Source organism: Pediculus humanus, genomic scaffold, assembly GCF_000006295.1.
Source record: "Pediculus humanus corporis 1103172108290 genomic scaffold, whole genome shotgun sequence".
In the NCBI taxonomy this organism is placed as follows: Eukaryota; Metazoa; Arthropoda; class Insecta; order Psocodea; family Pediculidae; genus Pediculus; species Pediculus humanus.
Window position 1 is genome coordinate 1,394,707 of NW_002987859.1, and position 14,455 is coordinate 1,409,161.

At 28.3% G+C, this 14,455-nt stretch overlaps 1 protein-coding gene across 1 annotated transcript; it reads right to left on the reverse strand.

Moving 5' to 3' along the window:
• Window positions 1-620: 620 nt before the first annotated feature.
• Window positions 621-890, reverse strand: Phum_PHUM540630 (uncharacterized protein; the record flags this gene model as incomplete). The annotated part of the gene is made up of 2 exons (XM_002431643.1): window positions 621-746; window positions 831-890. The coding sequence occupies 2 exons, from the start codon at window positions 888-890 to the stop codon at window positions 621-623; spliced, it is 186 nt and encodes a 61-aa protein (XP_002431688.1).
• Window positions 891-14,455: the final 13,565 nt, after the last annotated feature.

The following is a 14,455-nucleotide window of genomic DNA, read 5'->3' on the forward strand; positions in this document are numbered from 1 at the left end:
ATTAACGGTTATTTTGTTTATTTATTTTTTTTTAAAGCACGCGAATGATAATAATAATAATTCGGTTCAACGTGTCTGTGTGTGTGTTGGCAAAAGTTGATTTGCGTAGGTGGAAAATATACACAAAACCAGAAATCAAATTAAAAACGGATTCGGGATGATAAAAATCGGCCATTTAAAAAAAAAAAAAAAACTACAAACGCACGCACACGCATACGCACACACACATGCGCGTTCACGGTTCAGTTACACCGTCCAGTTTTTTTTTTTATTAATATCTTGATGAACGGAAAAGCCCCCCCCGATAAACTTGAAAAAAAAAAAAAAACCGAAAATAAAATTAAACGACTAAAATGTCCTTTTGTTTCGGTCACGATCGTGAGTGACACACACACACACACATACAACACGATCATAATCTCACGATGACACCGTGAATTAAAAAACTACATTGCTGATAACAACAAAAGACAAAATGAAAAGAAAGATGATAAAATGTTCGGAGGGGCAAAAAATAAGCAAAATAAAAAAATAAAAATCAACAGACAAACAAACAAACAAACGAACAAACAAAAAAAGAGGTACCACGTGTGTGACTCGGTCAAGTGGTTTACCGCGAATTAAGATGTTTGTGTCCGTTCATTCAAATGTCTCGAGTTCATTGACAGTTTTATCAACCCGTTTTCTTCTTCTTCTTTTTCTTGTTCGTCCGTAACGGAAAAACGATCGTTTTCAACGTACGACACCTTTACCATAGAGAAATTATCACGATTCGAAAGAGAGAGAAAACAAATTCCCTATGGAAAATCAAATCGTTTTTCCCTTTTTACCTCTCTCCTGATTTTCGCCACTGGAAAATCGAAAATGGAATAAAACTTTATGCTTAACATTCGTGATCATTCACGCCGCGTTTGTTGTCGTCATCGTCATCGTCATCGTCGTCATAATCGTCGGTTTTTTTTTTTTTTTCAAAAGAAAATATACCTAATTACATGTTAGTTAGTTTAAGCAAAAATTAAGTAATAAATTTGCATTTAAAACGAAGTGAAACAAAATAATAATAATAATGATAATGATATTAAATATCAAATTCGTATTAAATTTTTTTTTTTTTTAAATAAAAAAAAAAAACCGCGGTAACAATTTTTTTGCGCCGTAATTTAAAAAAAAAAAAAATTATTATACTTCCAAAAAAAAAAAAAACCGTTAAAATTTAACAATTTAATTATGAAATTAAGTTAATATTTTTTTTAAAAACATGTTTACAACTTTAAAAAAAAAATAAAAAAAAAAAAAAAAAACATTTGAATCATAATAATAACTGTATAATCGCGTTGGAAAATAATAAAAAAAAAAAAAAAGCGCGAAACAAAAAAAAAAAAATTCGAATTTGTTTCCTTTTGGAAATTTTTTCAACTTCTTCAACTTTTCCAGCTTTCGGGAAAAAAAAAAAAAATTTTAAAAGAACAAGAAGAAGAAAAATCACAAACTTTTTTTTTTCCGTTTTTGTTTTTCCCTCCTCCTCCTCTACCCCCGCACCCCATTTCGACGTGATATTTTCGAAAGGGAAACGTTAATGCCAAAAAGAAAAAAGAAAAAAAAAAACTTTTCCGGTTAAAAGTTTATAATTGACTTATAAAATTGAAAAACTTATGATTCCCTTTGAAACGCGTTTCCTTTTCCGCTTTTTTCTTTTTCTCAAAAAAAAAAAAAAAAAAAAAAAAAAAACAAAACGAATTTAACGGTTAAAAATAAAATTAAATAAAATAAATAAATAAAAATAAATAAAAAAAGTTTTCGCGTAAAGTTTTGTTTTTTTTTATTCTCTCTCTCTCTCTCTTTTCCTCTTTCTGTCTTTCTCTTTCTCTCTCTCTCTATCTATCTACCTATCTCTCTCACTCACTCTCTCTCTCTCTCCTATTCATTTCCTTATTCTTTTTTTTCACGTCGTAAAAAAAAAAATTATTTCATTTATTTCGTTTCAGAAACCAAATCGTCGCGTAATTACGTCATTCATAAGGCAAACAATTAAATATTTTCAATAATTATATAATAATAATAATAATAATGATGATAATAATAATAATAATAATAATAATAATAATAATAATGATAATAATGATAATAATGATAATGATAATGATAATTGTCGTTATTGTTTATTGTTTTTGTTTTGGTTTTTTAAACATTTAAAAAACTTTCCTCCGGCTTTAATTTTTGTTTTTTTTTTTCGTTTTCCCCTTCCTTGGCTGGAAAAACTTTTACGCGCGGGGGGGGGGCGTTGAATCGTCGCGATCATTACAATTATAGTCGTTTGCAACCCATAAAATAACCGGACGAATAAAAATTTTACAAAAAAAATTTTGTCTCGGAGCATTTGAGCGAGTCAGTACAAAATTGCTACGTTTAGACAAATAAAAAAAAAAAAAAAAAAAATTAGACGATTCGGCTTAACGCCAAATTTAATAATAAAAACTAAATTCGACAAAATAAAACTTTTCCCCCCGCCCCCCTCGTCTAAAAGTGATAAAAAAAAGAGAGAAAGAGAGAGAAAAACCGTTAACCAAACAACAAACACGTAATATAATAATAATTTAATAATTAGACAAGAAAAACTTGTATTTTTCAAAACGAGTAAGTAACATTACAATTAGAGCAGCAAAAATTTTAAATTAAAAAAAAAAAAAAAACCATAGAGGGTGTTAAAATTTTTTTTTTTCCTACTCTATGGTGGTTTATTCTCGTCACGGATCATCTGTGAGAATTTTTTTTTTTTTTTTCATTTCGCTCGTGCGGTGAAAAACAAAAAAAAATTCGGATCCAGCGGATCGTTAACCAAAAAAAAAAAAAGGGAAAACCGCGTGTGACGTCATTGTCGTCGACTCGTTGCCCTCGCACGAATTTCATCACTCCCGCGCATACGTATATAAAAAAAATTTTACGTTTTTCGAATCGGTTTCGGACGAACGTTGGGCAACGTGACGAACGACAAATAAATAAATAAATAAATAAAAGAATCTCTCTCGCAACGCAATTTATTACTTATTTAAAACTCCGGACATGTTTGTGACGCGAAATCACACACAAATGTGGGGGTGTCAAGTGGGAGGGAAATTTTATATATATATATATATATATATTATTCAGGTCGTGGAACGACGACGAAAAATATACTTTTTTTTTTTTTTTTTTTTTTTGGTATTCTCTCGGAAAAAAGAAAAAGAAAAAGAAAGAAAATGGATGGTATTCCTCCTCGTTTGGTAGGTGTTAATTGAAGGCTAATGAATGAGCGTGTAGGTGGGAAGGACGTCGTCTAGCCACTCCTTTTAAATTTTCTTTCATCGTAAAAAAAAAAAAATCTTATTTTGATACGTGTGCGTGTGTGCGTGTATGCGTGCGTGCGTGTGTAGATGTTCCCGCGTCTTATTTTTATTTTTTTTTAAATGCCTCTCACATCTAAACGTAAATCATTAAAAAATCGAAGGTCGGTCGATTTGTCTTTTTTACTTTTATTTAAAAAATAAATCTTCTTTTTTACCTCCCTCTAATCGGCCAGCTTTGGACCGTCCTGTCCAATGTGCGTAATAATAATAATAATAATTTCATTTTGATGAGTTAAATTTTTTTTTTTTTTTATTAACTGTGGGCGAATTAAATTATCTGCTATATTATTTAAAATATATATGTATATATATATATTTAAACGTCCTCGAGCGTGCATATTAATAAGGCATGCATATTTATTATTGGTTGTTTATTATCATTATTATCATTATTAACATTATATCATTAATCGTTAACCACCGGAAATTTTCTCTCAAGTTTTCTATCTTTCTTTTTTAATAAAAAAAAAAAAAAAAAATTTAATTACGAAAAAATAAAAAAACGACAAAGTGGTTTTTAGAGACATTTTTTTTTTTTTTATATATATAAATAATTTTACGCGGCGTTTTCGATTTTGTTCTAGAAAAAATTTTTTTGTGGAAATATTTGCGTAATCGCGTTTTTTTTGCGTAAAACAACGAACGCACCTCCTCCGCGAGTTTTTTTTTTTTTTTTGGAAAATTCGCACATGCGTACAAACACACGCACACACACACACACTCGCATACGTAAAAGAACCTTTTTTTTTATTATCCGTTTCGGTTAAAAGGTCAAGGTCACGCGGGCGGCAAAAACACGAATCCATTCGTGAAATCAGTTATCGACTTTTATATATACGGTTTCCTAGGTTTTTATAAGTGTTAATTAAAAAATAGGTTCGTCTTGTTTACACGTAAACGTTGTTACTTATCCGTTAATTTGTACCTGTGCGAATGCGGGAGCGACGAAGGGGAGCCCCTCCCCCCTTAAGGAAATAAGAAAAAAATTTATTAATTTTTTTTTTCGCCATTCGGACCCGCGTCTCAACATCGCGTTTCGAATTTCCCTCTCACTCTCTCTCTCTCTCTCTCTCTCTGTCTATCGGAATTAAATTAAAAATCGTCAATTGTTCCTTTTTTTTCTTTCTTTAATAATTTACAAGTTTTTTAAAAACTTTTCATAATTAGCCATTTTAAATTCTTTAACAAACATTAAAAACGTTCCCTGCGGTTTCGATATAAAAAAAAAAAAAAAAAAATTCAAAAACAAATTGTGTGGATCCGTCCGAATTTCCTTAAGCCGTAAAAATTTTTTCGATAAATAATATTCCACTTTTTTTTTTTTTTTTTAAATGGACGTTTGTCTCACTCACTGGAAAATTAGTTTCGGACCTACGCGAATGCGTCACAAACAAACGAAAAAAAAAAAAAAAAAAAAATTGGAAAATAAATTTAAAAAAATGAACCAGTTGACGGGGGGGGAATCATGGGAATGTTTTAAAAACCAAAAAAAAAAAAAAAAAAAAAAAAAAAGGCATAAATTTGACATTTTTTTTGACAAAAAAAAAAAAAAAAAAACTCGAAACTGTTTTATTATCATTATTATCATTATCATTATTAACATTATTTTATTTTCGATTTTATGTATAAATAAATAAATATATTTTTCATATTTTTTTTTTTTCGAAATGCTTCAAGCTATTTCCGACATCTTCAATGTTGTCAAACAAGTGATTTTTAAAAAAATATGCAGATTAGCGGAATTTTTTTTTTTTTTTTTTTTTAATTTTATTGCCATTGTTGCCGTACCTTAAATAATAATAATAATAATAATAATAATAATAATAATAATAATAATAATAATAATAATAATAATAAAGTCAACGGCCATACCGTGTTGGTCACACCGGTTCCCGTACGATCACCGAAGTTAAGCAGCATTGGGCGTGGTGCAAACTTGGATGGGTGACCGTTTGAGAACGCCACGTGCCGTTGGCTTAAAAAGAGCAACAAAAAAATGAGAACAAGACAAAGTAAGAACCAAAAACAAATCTTGTTCTACTGTCGACCTGAGGCAGCTCGACGAGAATGTGAATTTCACTGCTTCTGACCCTGGCCACTCCAAAGATGTTAGTCACCGGAGCCCAGTTCAGGAGACAAATCGTTCCCATCGAATAAAGATGGACTCAGGACGACCTTCAAGAATTGATGTGGTGCTATCTTATAATAAGTGGCACCACCGAAATTCGAGTAATTGTCCCTAAGGAATCGGGTAGAAACCTGGGATAAATACTTAAAAACCCCGACAAGTAGCCTTGTCGTGTTTAATGGTGGATAATAATAATAATAATAATAATAATAATAATTACACGAATTTTTTACGATCAAAATTTTTTTTACGCGCGCAATTATTTATTTAAAAAAAAAAAATCAAGAAAAATGACAATTTTAAATGATCGCATATACGACTTCCGTATAATTATTATTATTATTATTATTATTTTCGAATTCAACGGTATTTTCATCCCACGTGATACGTGACAACAACAACAACAACAAACAATTTTTTTTTTTTTTAGGGGAAGTCATTCGAAATTTAAAATTTTTGTCAATTTAAAAAAAAAAAAAATTTAAAAACGAGACCTTCGATTTAAAAAAAAAATGATAATCAAATAAACCGTCCACGCACTCACGCATGCACGCACGCACGCACATTCGCAAGATTTAAAGCTCCCACAAAATGAATTAATTGAATTCGTAAACAATGTCTGATGCCTACACACACACACGTTTAATAAAAAAAAAAAAAAAACCGCGCGGAAGAAAAACAATAATAATTTTTTTTTTTTCTTAAACTGTCACGCGTGCGTCAAAAACAATTTTATTTTTGATGACTAGGAGGGGGAGAGGGGAAAAGGTAGGAAATGGTGGGGCAATATGAAAAAAAAAGGTAAAAGCTAGGAAAAAAACAACAAAACTAAAAAAATTACCCATCGACGACTAAACCCTTATTGGAAAAAAGTAAAAAGCAACAAGACGAAAAATTAAAATTATTATTAAAATGGCGTCGACTCTAATCCCGCCCCTCCCCTAAAACTCATGGTTATAGTGCGATGATAAAAATAACTGATAACCTTTTCGTCGTCGTCGAATAAACAAAAAAAAAACCAAAAACAAAAATGGGAATTCGAACGTAAGTTACAAACAAACAAACAAACAACCACACGATTGTTACAATCAAAAAAAAACAAATTAATAAAAATTGTTTTGTTTTGTTTTTTTTTAAATATTCCATTGTACTCCAGTTTATTTTTTTGGTAACAGAGGGTGTAGACTTTGTAATGAGTGTGTGTGTGTGTGTGTGCGTGTGCGTGTGTGCAACACCCTAAAATATGTGACAACTTCACTCAAATTTTTGTCGTCCTATCATTAAAAAAAAAAAAAAAAACAATTGTTTAAAAAAAAAAATTATGCGTGGGTTTGAACACAGTTAACTAATGAATGAAAAGAATGTTGTGGATTGTTTATATGAAAAGTTTTCAATCATTCATTCGTGGAATGACTGTTTGTACGCGCGCGTGTGTGTGCGTTTGTATTTGTGTGCGTGAGCATTTTTAAATTTTTTTTTCACTCTAATTTGTATTTCCAATAGGAATAAAAAAACAAGAAAAAATAGCAAAAACAAGTTTTTTACTTTTATCATTATTTAAAAAGGGCCTCAACGGAAAACAGAGGGGAGGGGGGATCAGATCACATTTAAAACTATCGTCGTCGATTGTGTGGCATTTCCTCCCCCCCCCAATCAATTACGTAAAAAAAAAAATAAATTCGAAAGTTTTTTGTATAAACTTCCCTGGAAGTCGTTTTACAAATTCGAAATAAATTTTTTTTTTTTTTTTTTTAATATTTAATAATAATAATAAATGGTTTATGATTGTTTTTTTTTTGTGCCTGATATCCCGAGGCAAAGCCAATCCTTTCTTTGTGGTAATAAAAGGAAAAGGAAAGAAAGAAAAAAATGGGGTGGAAGAAATAAGGCGGAAATAAGTGATGGTTTACTACCGCCAGATAAATAGATGTAATCGTTTTTCTGTAAGTCACGTGATACACGTCATTACCTTCGAATTATTATCTTTTTCTTTTTCTTCGTCTTCTAATAAAAATGAAAAGAATGAAGAAAACTTGAATTTAACCTGACTTATTTGGTTTCAAAGAGTTTTCCTGTCATTTGATCAACCTTTTCCTCACGCACTTATAAGAAACAACACGCATTGCTTCCGGTAAAACATTGCGTGCGTGTTCGTGAGTTACCGTCTTTTTTACCACCTGGTCGGTTGGTCGTTCGTTCGTCTCCGTAAAAATAATTTTTATTTCGTGTTGTTTGAACACAAAAAATTTTTTAAAAAAATTAAAAATGATTTATTTTAATCACTTTAACCGTGGGCGATAGATTGTTTTGCGTTTGTTCGTTTGTTCGTTCGTTTTCGTTTTTATAAACTAAAAATAATTACCGACAATTATTCGATATCGTGTGCGACAATGACAGATGAAGCCCCCACCGTAAATCTGCCAAAAAATATAAAAAAAAAATTTGTTTTCTTTTCGTTTTCGATCCCCGAGGTTCTGGTGGTAGTAGTGGTAGTAGTAGTAGTACGCGTTGTTTCATATGTAAAAAAAAAAATTAATCGACCCACCGATTTGGTAGAAAAAAATTATTTAATTTTAAATTATTCAACGGTAGCAAAATCTATGGGAATCGAATCGAAACTACTCCTAAGGCATGATTTTGGTTTATGAGCTGTCAGAGGTAAAAACCTACCGACTTGGTTTTCTTTCTTTATATTCCTTCACTCCTCATTCATCTTTATCAGACTTCAATTACATCTTTAAAAGTCAATTTTTAAATTTCAATTTTTTTTGGCAAAAAGGATTATAGAAAAAATTGTAAGAGTTGCATCTATAAAACCACTCATCATCATCATCATTATTACACTTTACATTATTGTTTTAGGTGGTGATGGTGGTTTTATAATTTCTTTCTTTTTTTACATCACGTTCGACCACAAATAACTTATTTACACTTTTTAAAAAAAAATTTATATCATTTATAAACAGGTAACTTGATAATCTATGTTTAGCTTATGCTCCTTGCCTACACACAAATTTTAACCTTTTTGGTTTTGAATTTAAAAGATTTCAATGAGTTTTGTTTTTTATCACTTCAAATGTTTTTTTGCCAAAGGTTCTATTATACACAAATGAATAAGTTATCATTTTCTATCTTTTTTTACCTTTAATTCATTTCCCTATTTGATATTGACAATCACCTTTTTCAAAAATGTTTTTTACTTCATATTGAATTTAATGTTTGTAATTATTTGAGTTTAGGTTGATCAAATGATTTTTGAATTACTTTCTTAAATAAGTTCTTAAGTATTACCTTCTGAACAAGTTTCATTTGTGATGACAGATTCATTTTGTGCACAATATAAATACATAAATTTAAAAACATTGTATAGTAGCATATAGTCTGTAGTAGAGTAAGTATTGGTTAATGCACACACACACTTTGTTTTAACATAAAACATAAACTCTTTTAACATTGTTTTAGGGAGATTGAAATGTTCAGTAATAAATGATCACAAACTGTATGGTTAATATGTGTTAATGTTACGTTTTGTAGTATTATGTATAGTAGGAAACATTGTATGGTAGCATATAGTCAATAAGAGAGTAAGTATTGGTTAATGCACACACACACACACACACACTTTGTTTTAACATAAAACATAAACTCTCTTAATATTGTTTTAGGGAGGTTGGAATGTTAAGTAATAAATGATCACAAATTGTTCGGTTAGTATGTGTAATGTTATGTTTTGTAGCAAATAGTTTAATAGTAACCATTGTGTAGTAGTAAAGTAGTATTATGTATAGTAGGAAACATTGTATGGTAGCATATAGTCAATAGTAGAGTAAGTATTGGTTCATTGCACCTACACACTTTGTTTTAACACAAAACATAAACTCTTTTACATTGCTTTAGGAAGGTTGGAATGTTAAGTAATAAATGACCACAAATTGTGTTTGGTTAGTATGTGTTAATGTTATGTTTTGTAGCAAATAGTTTAGTAGTAAGCATTGTATGGTAGCATATAGTCAGTAGAAGAGTTAATATTGGTTAATGCACACACACTCACTTGTTATAACATAAAAACAAAAACTCCCTTAACATTAGGGAGGTTAGAATGTGAAGAGTGAAAACCTTGGGTATTTAACCTTTTTTACTTCTTTTTCCGAACGATAACGAGGTAATACAAGTAGACAAATCAAAAATAATACTATTAATCACATAAGAAACGTTTTGCAACGTTGAAATAGCAATAATAAAAACTCTGCAGCTTCAATATTCACTAAAAAGAAACATGGCGTCTAAGATATATCACACTCACTCATTACTATTATAATTTATTAAAAATAAAAAAAACTACCAGATACGAACTTGACAAACAATTAACCTAAAAAGGAAACATTTTTTCAATTTCTCATAGTTACATACGCGATTTTATTTACATCCATAATGGCAAAAATTGTAAAACAAAACGAAAAGGTTTACATGTGCAAACACCAAAATGGCGGCGATAAAATTTTGCTGATTCATGCACGTATAAGAGCTTTCGACATTTTTTTTTTTTTTAATATTTTGAATTAACAATCGAAATTAATTTCGTTTCTGTCGTTTGGAGGGGGAGGGGGATGGGGAGAGAAATAATAAAATAATAATTTTACTTACATGACGATAAATCCAAAAATATTTCTTTTGAATCGAAGAGAAAAGTAAAAAGTTGAACACTACTTTATAAAGAACTATCACGTGACTTTTATTAGCAGACGACGTTAAATATATCTCAACGGAAATCGAATTCCCCGCGTTTTAATTACAGTCTTTTATACAAATCCATTTGTTCACCTTGTCTGCGTGTGTGTGTGATATTCTGCAAGTAATTACCACCTTATAATTTTTTTAAATTTTATTTTACCTAACACCTTTTTTATTCTTTTTTAGTTATTTAGTTATTCATCTCGTGGCTAAAATTCAAACGAAAGGGTGTGACTTTAATAAAATATAAAATGATTTATATTATTTCTCTTTCTTTTTCCTATTGCAACAAGTTAGGTTTCGACAAAAAAATTATGGTTTTGTTTATATCAAAACAAAATGAAAATCAGGTTGTAATCGTGAAACGATTATATTATAACCTTTTTATGTAAACCTTAACAAGATTTTTATAATATGCGGATTTAAGGTGTTACTTTTAAAGTGTTACAACCCAATGATTATAACATTTTACTCTGATAACGCTATAAAAACACACCCCAGAGGAAGAAAAAAAATTTTTTTTTTTTTAAATTAAAATATTTATAATAAAATATAACGTTGTAAAAAAAAAAAAATTATAGCAGACGATAAATTATATTTATAAATAAATAAAATCAAAATGAAATAAAAATATTTTGATCATCATCAGCGAATTCCACCATCGAAATTTTTTTTTTTCTCAGTTTTTTTTTTGTTATCTTTACGTTATTTTATCGTGTCTGGAGACACGTTTGTTTTGTTTATTTACATTCTACACCCACGTCCTGTAGTGCGAGTAATAAAAAACCCACCACCGAATTAAATTTCTAACATAAAAAATTTTTTCAAATCTCCCACAATTAAAAACAAACAAATTTTTAGACAAAATATAGAAAGTTGGTGGGTTACCTTAAGATTTTTTTTTATAAAATAAAACGAATTTATAAAAAAAAAAAATTTGAACCTGACCTCAGCATCTTTCTCTCCCCCCTCCTCCTCCCCCTCTTATTCTTTCTATCTTCATCTTTTACAAAATGATTTATACTGGAAATGATAATAAAAATTTAACATGCTTCAAGGGATTCCCTCATTTCGATTAATTTTTATTACTCTCCGATATCTATAGATTGATCGATCGATCGATATAATAATAAATCAATCGATGTCGCCAATATAAAAAATTTGAGGATAACCTCGAGGTGCGTGTTTACGTGTGCGTGTGTGCGTGTGCATGCGACAAATACGTTTCGTATAAAAAAAAATTAATTTTATTGAAAACGAATCATCATCATCATTTTATTTATTTATTTATATTATTTACCTCGAAGGATTTATTTGGGATAAAAAAAATTATTATTACTTATGAAAAACAGCAGGTGGGGTCTTTTTCTTTCGGGTTTAACTAATAATAATAATAATAATAATCATTGGACCACGAACATGACACTAAAAAAAAAAAAAAACCTGGAGGGACATTCTACTTGATATTGCCATTCTTAGCTACCAGATAAAATTTTAAATATGAATTAATTTTTTTTTTTTTTGTAACTTGTTAGTTTTTTTTTTTTTTTTTACAAGGGGAACTAAATATTACGTACCTGAAATTAAAATGAAAATTGATAAAAAAAAAAAAAGAAAAGATTTTACCGTGATATGATGAAATACGAAAAAAAAAAAAAAATTTCTATTTAAAAATAGTAGGAATTGTATGTTGATGTTGATGGTGGTGGAGGAGGTGGTGACGATGGTGATAATTCCTTCTCACGGACCCATTATTATGGTGTCTTCTTACTGGCGTCAAAAACCTGACACCACCTTCTTCTCCTTCATTTTTTTTATTTTATATATAAATAAATTTTATTCCTTCATAGACGATACGATTTTTTTTCTTTAAACAATTTCTAAAAGTTTCTTTTTTTTCTACTACTTACCACTTGATTATTAAAGACCTCCCCACCCCCTCTCCATCCTCCCCCGATAATTATTTCAAATTTTATTAAATTAAAACCAAAAAAAAATTATTATTTATTTATTTATTTGAATAATTAAAAAAATACTTTATTTATTAAAGTATACAATTATTTTTTTATTATTATTTTTTACATTTGGACACGTGACTTATTTAACTATTCAAAAAAAAAATATATAGCAGAACAATTTATAGCTCAACAAACAGAAATTTCAATTTTTTTTTTTTTAAAAAAAAGGTACAAAAATAAGCATCATCATCAACATCATACATTTTTTTTTCTTTACATTTTCTTTATACACACATTATTATTAATATTATTATTATTATTTTAAACCTGCACTTGGTGCATACAAAAAAATAATAAAATGAATATTGAGCAAAGTAAAAAAAAAATTAATAATAATAATAATAATAAGGGGAAAAAATATATTCAATTTTTTTTAACAATAAAATTTTTTTTTTTTTTTTAAGAAACTACAATAAATAATAATTTATCTTACATTATTATTATTATTATTATTATCATTATTAATATCGTAACGACTATAAAATTTATATAGCGATCAAAACTATAACGTCGAACGTTTTTGTTCGTTTTTTTTTTCGTAAAAAAGGCAAAACAAGAAGACACGACAAACATAACGGAGGCAATGCGAGTGCTGTAATTAATATTAACTACAAGCGTTAAAATTATCATTATTATTATTATTATTAATTTTTTTATGTTTGACACAATCGTATTGATTCCTATTTTTATTATTATTATTATTAAGGAAAAATTTACGTACGTATATAAAGATAGATGAAAATCGAAAAAAAAAAAAAAAAAAAAAAAAAAAAAAAAAACCAAACAAATGAACTTAAACACAAAAAATAAACAAAACGTCACGTGTACAACTGTGACGTCATCATTCGTAAATACAAATACAAATTGTGGGGTAAACATTATGAAATCTTTGTTAATTTTTTTTTTCTTAAAATACGCACGTATTATAAAAAAAAATTATTATACAAAAATCAACAGAATTTAACAATTTTCCATCTCTCTCTCTCTCTCTCTCCCCCTCACTCTCTCTCTTTTACTTCTCTATCATCATCATCATCATCATCATCATTATCGGGAATTTACATACCCTGTTTTGTACTTTTTTCGTTTGTTTTTTTTTTCTTTCTATCCGCCACCCCTTTTTTTTGTTGTTGTTGAAAATTTTCATCAAATTTTCACTATTATTATTATTATTACAGTAATAATTATTACGTGAAAAAACCAAACAAAACTATTATTATTATTGTTAATATTATTATCATTACTAATTTTTTTCTCTTTTTAAATTTATAAGTGAAAAAATAAATTTTTTAAAGATGTTTATGTTTGCCATTTTGATTTTAACTTATTAGAATGATTTTTAACGTTTGCGCGACATTTGCGACGTTGCCAAATTTCAATGAGTCATGGAAAGGGGGGTGTGTGCGAGTATCGCGTAAACGACACGCAAAAAAAAAAAAAAATCTTGTGTTTTGAAAAATGAGTTTTACTCTTAAATAAAATCAATCGAAAATACAACAACAACAACAAGAAAAAAAAAGAAAAACATTACGCAATTATTATTATTAAAAAGAAAACAAAAAAAACAGACATATGAATATTAATAATAATAATTAATAATAATAATGATAATAATAATAATAATAATACTACTACTAAAAAACTACAACGAAACGAAAAAGAAAAAGAAAGAAAAATCATCATCTCAATAATGTACACATAATAATTATTTACTTTTCTTTTTAAATATTTTTACAATATTTATACACATATATTATCATTATTATTATTACTACAAAAAAATACAAACACAAACGAGAATAGAAAGAAAGAAAGGGAAAAAAAACAACGTAAATAAACAATAATAATAATAATAATTAAAAGGCGAAAAAAAGGCGGAAGGGAAAAAACCAAAAAAAAAAAAAAAAAGAAAATTCTCGAAAATCTGCCATGTTTAAAATAATAATAATAATAATTTTTCGAAGTGAATCTCGCGTCAATAGGCTCATCATCATCATCATTATCATCAATTAAATTTAAAATAAAATTTACCGGAGGATTATGACGTAATAATTAAAATGATGACGAATCTGTGGAAAAATCTCAAGCGGTCACGTAGTAACAGCAACGGTTAAAAATTTAACGACGAAAAAAAAATTACAATTAAATAATTAATAAAACGACAGCATTTAAAATAAAATCAAACGATAATAATA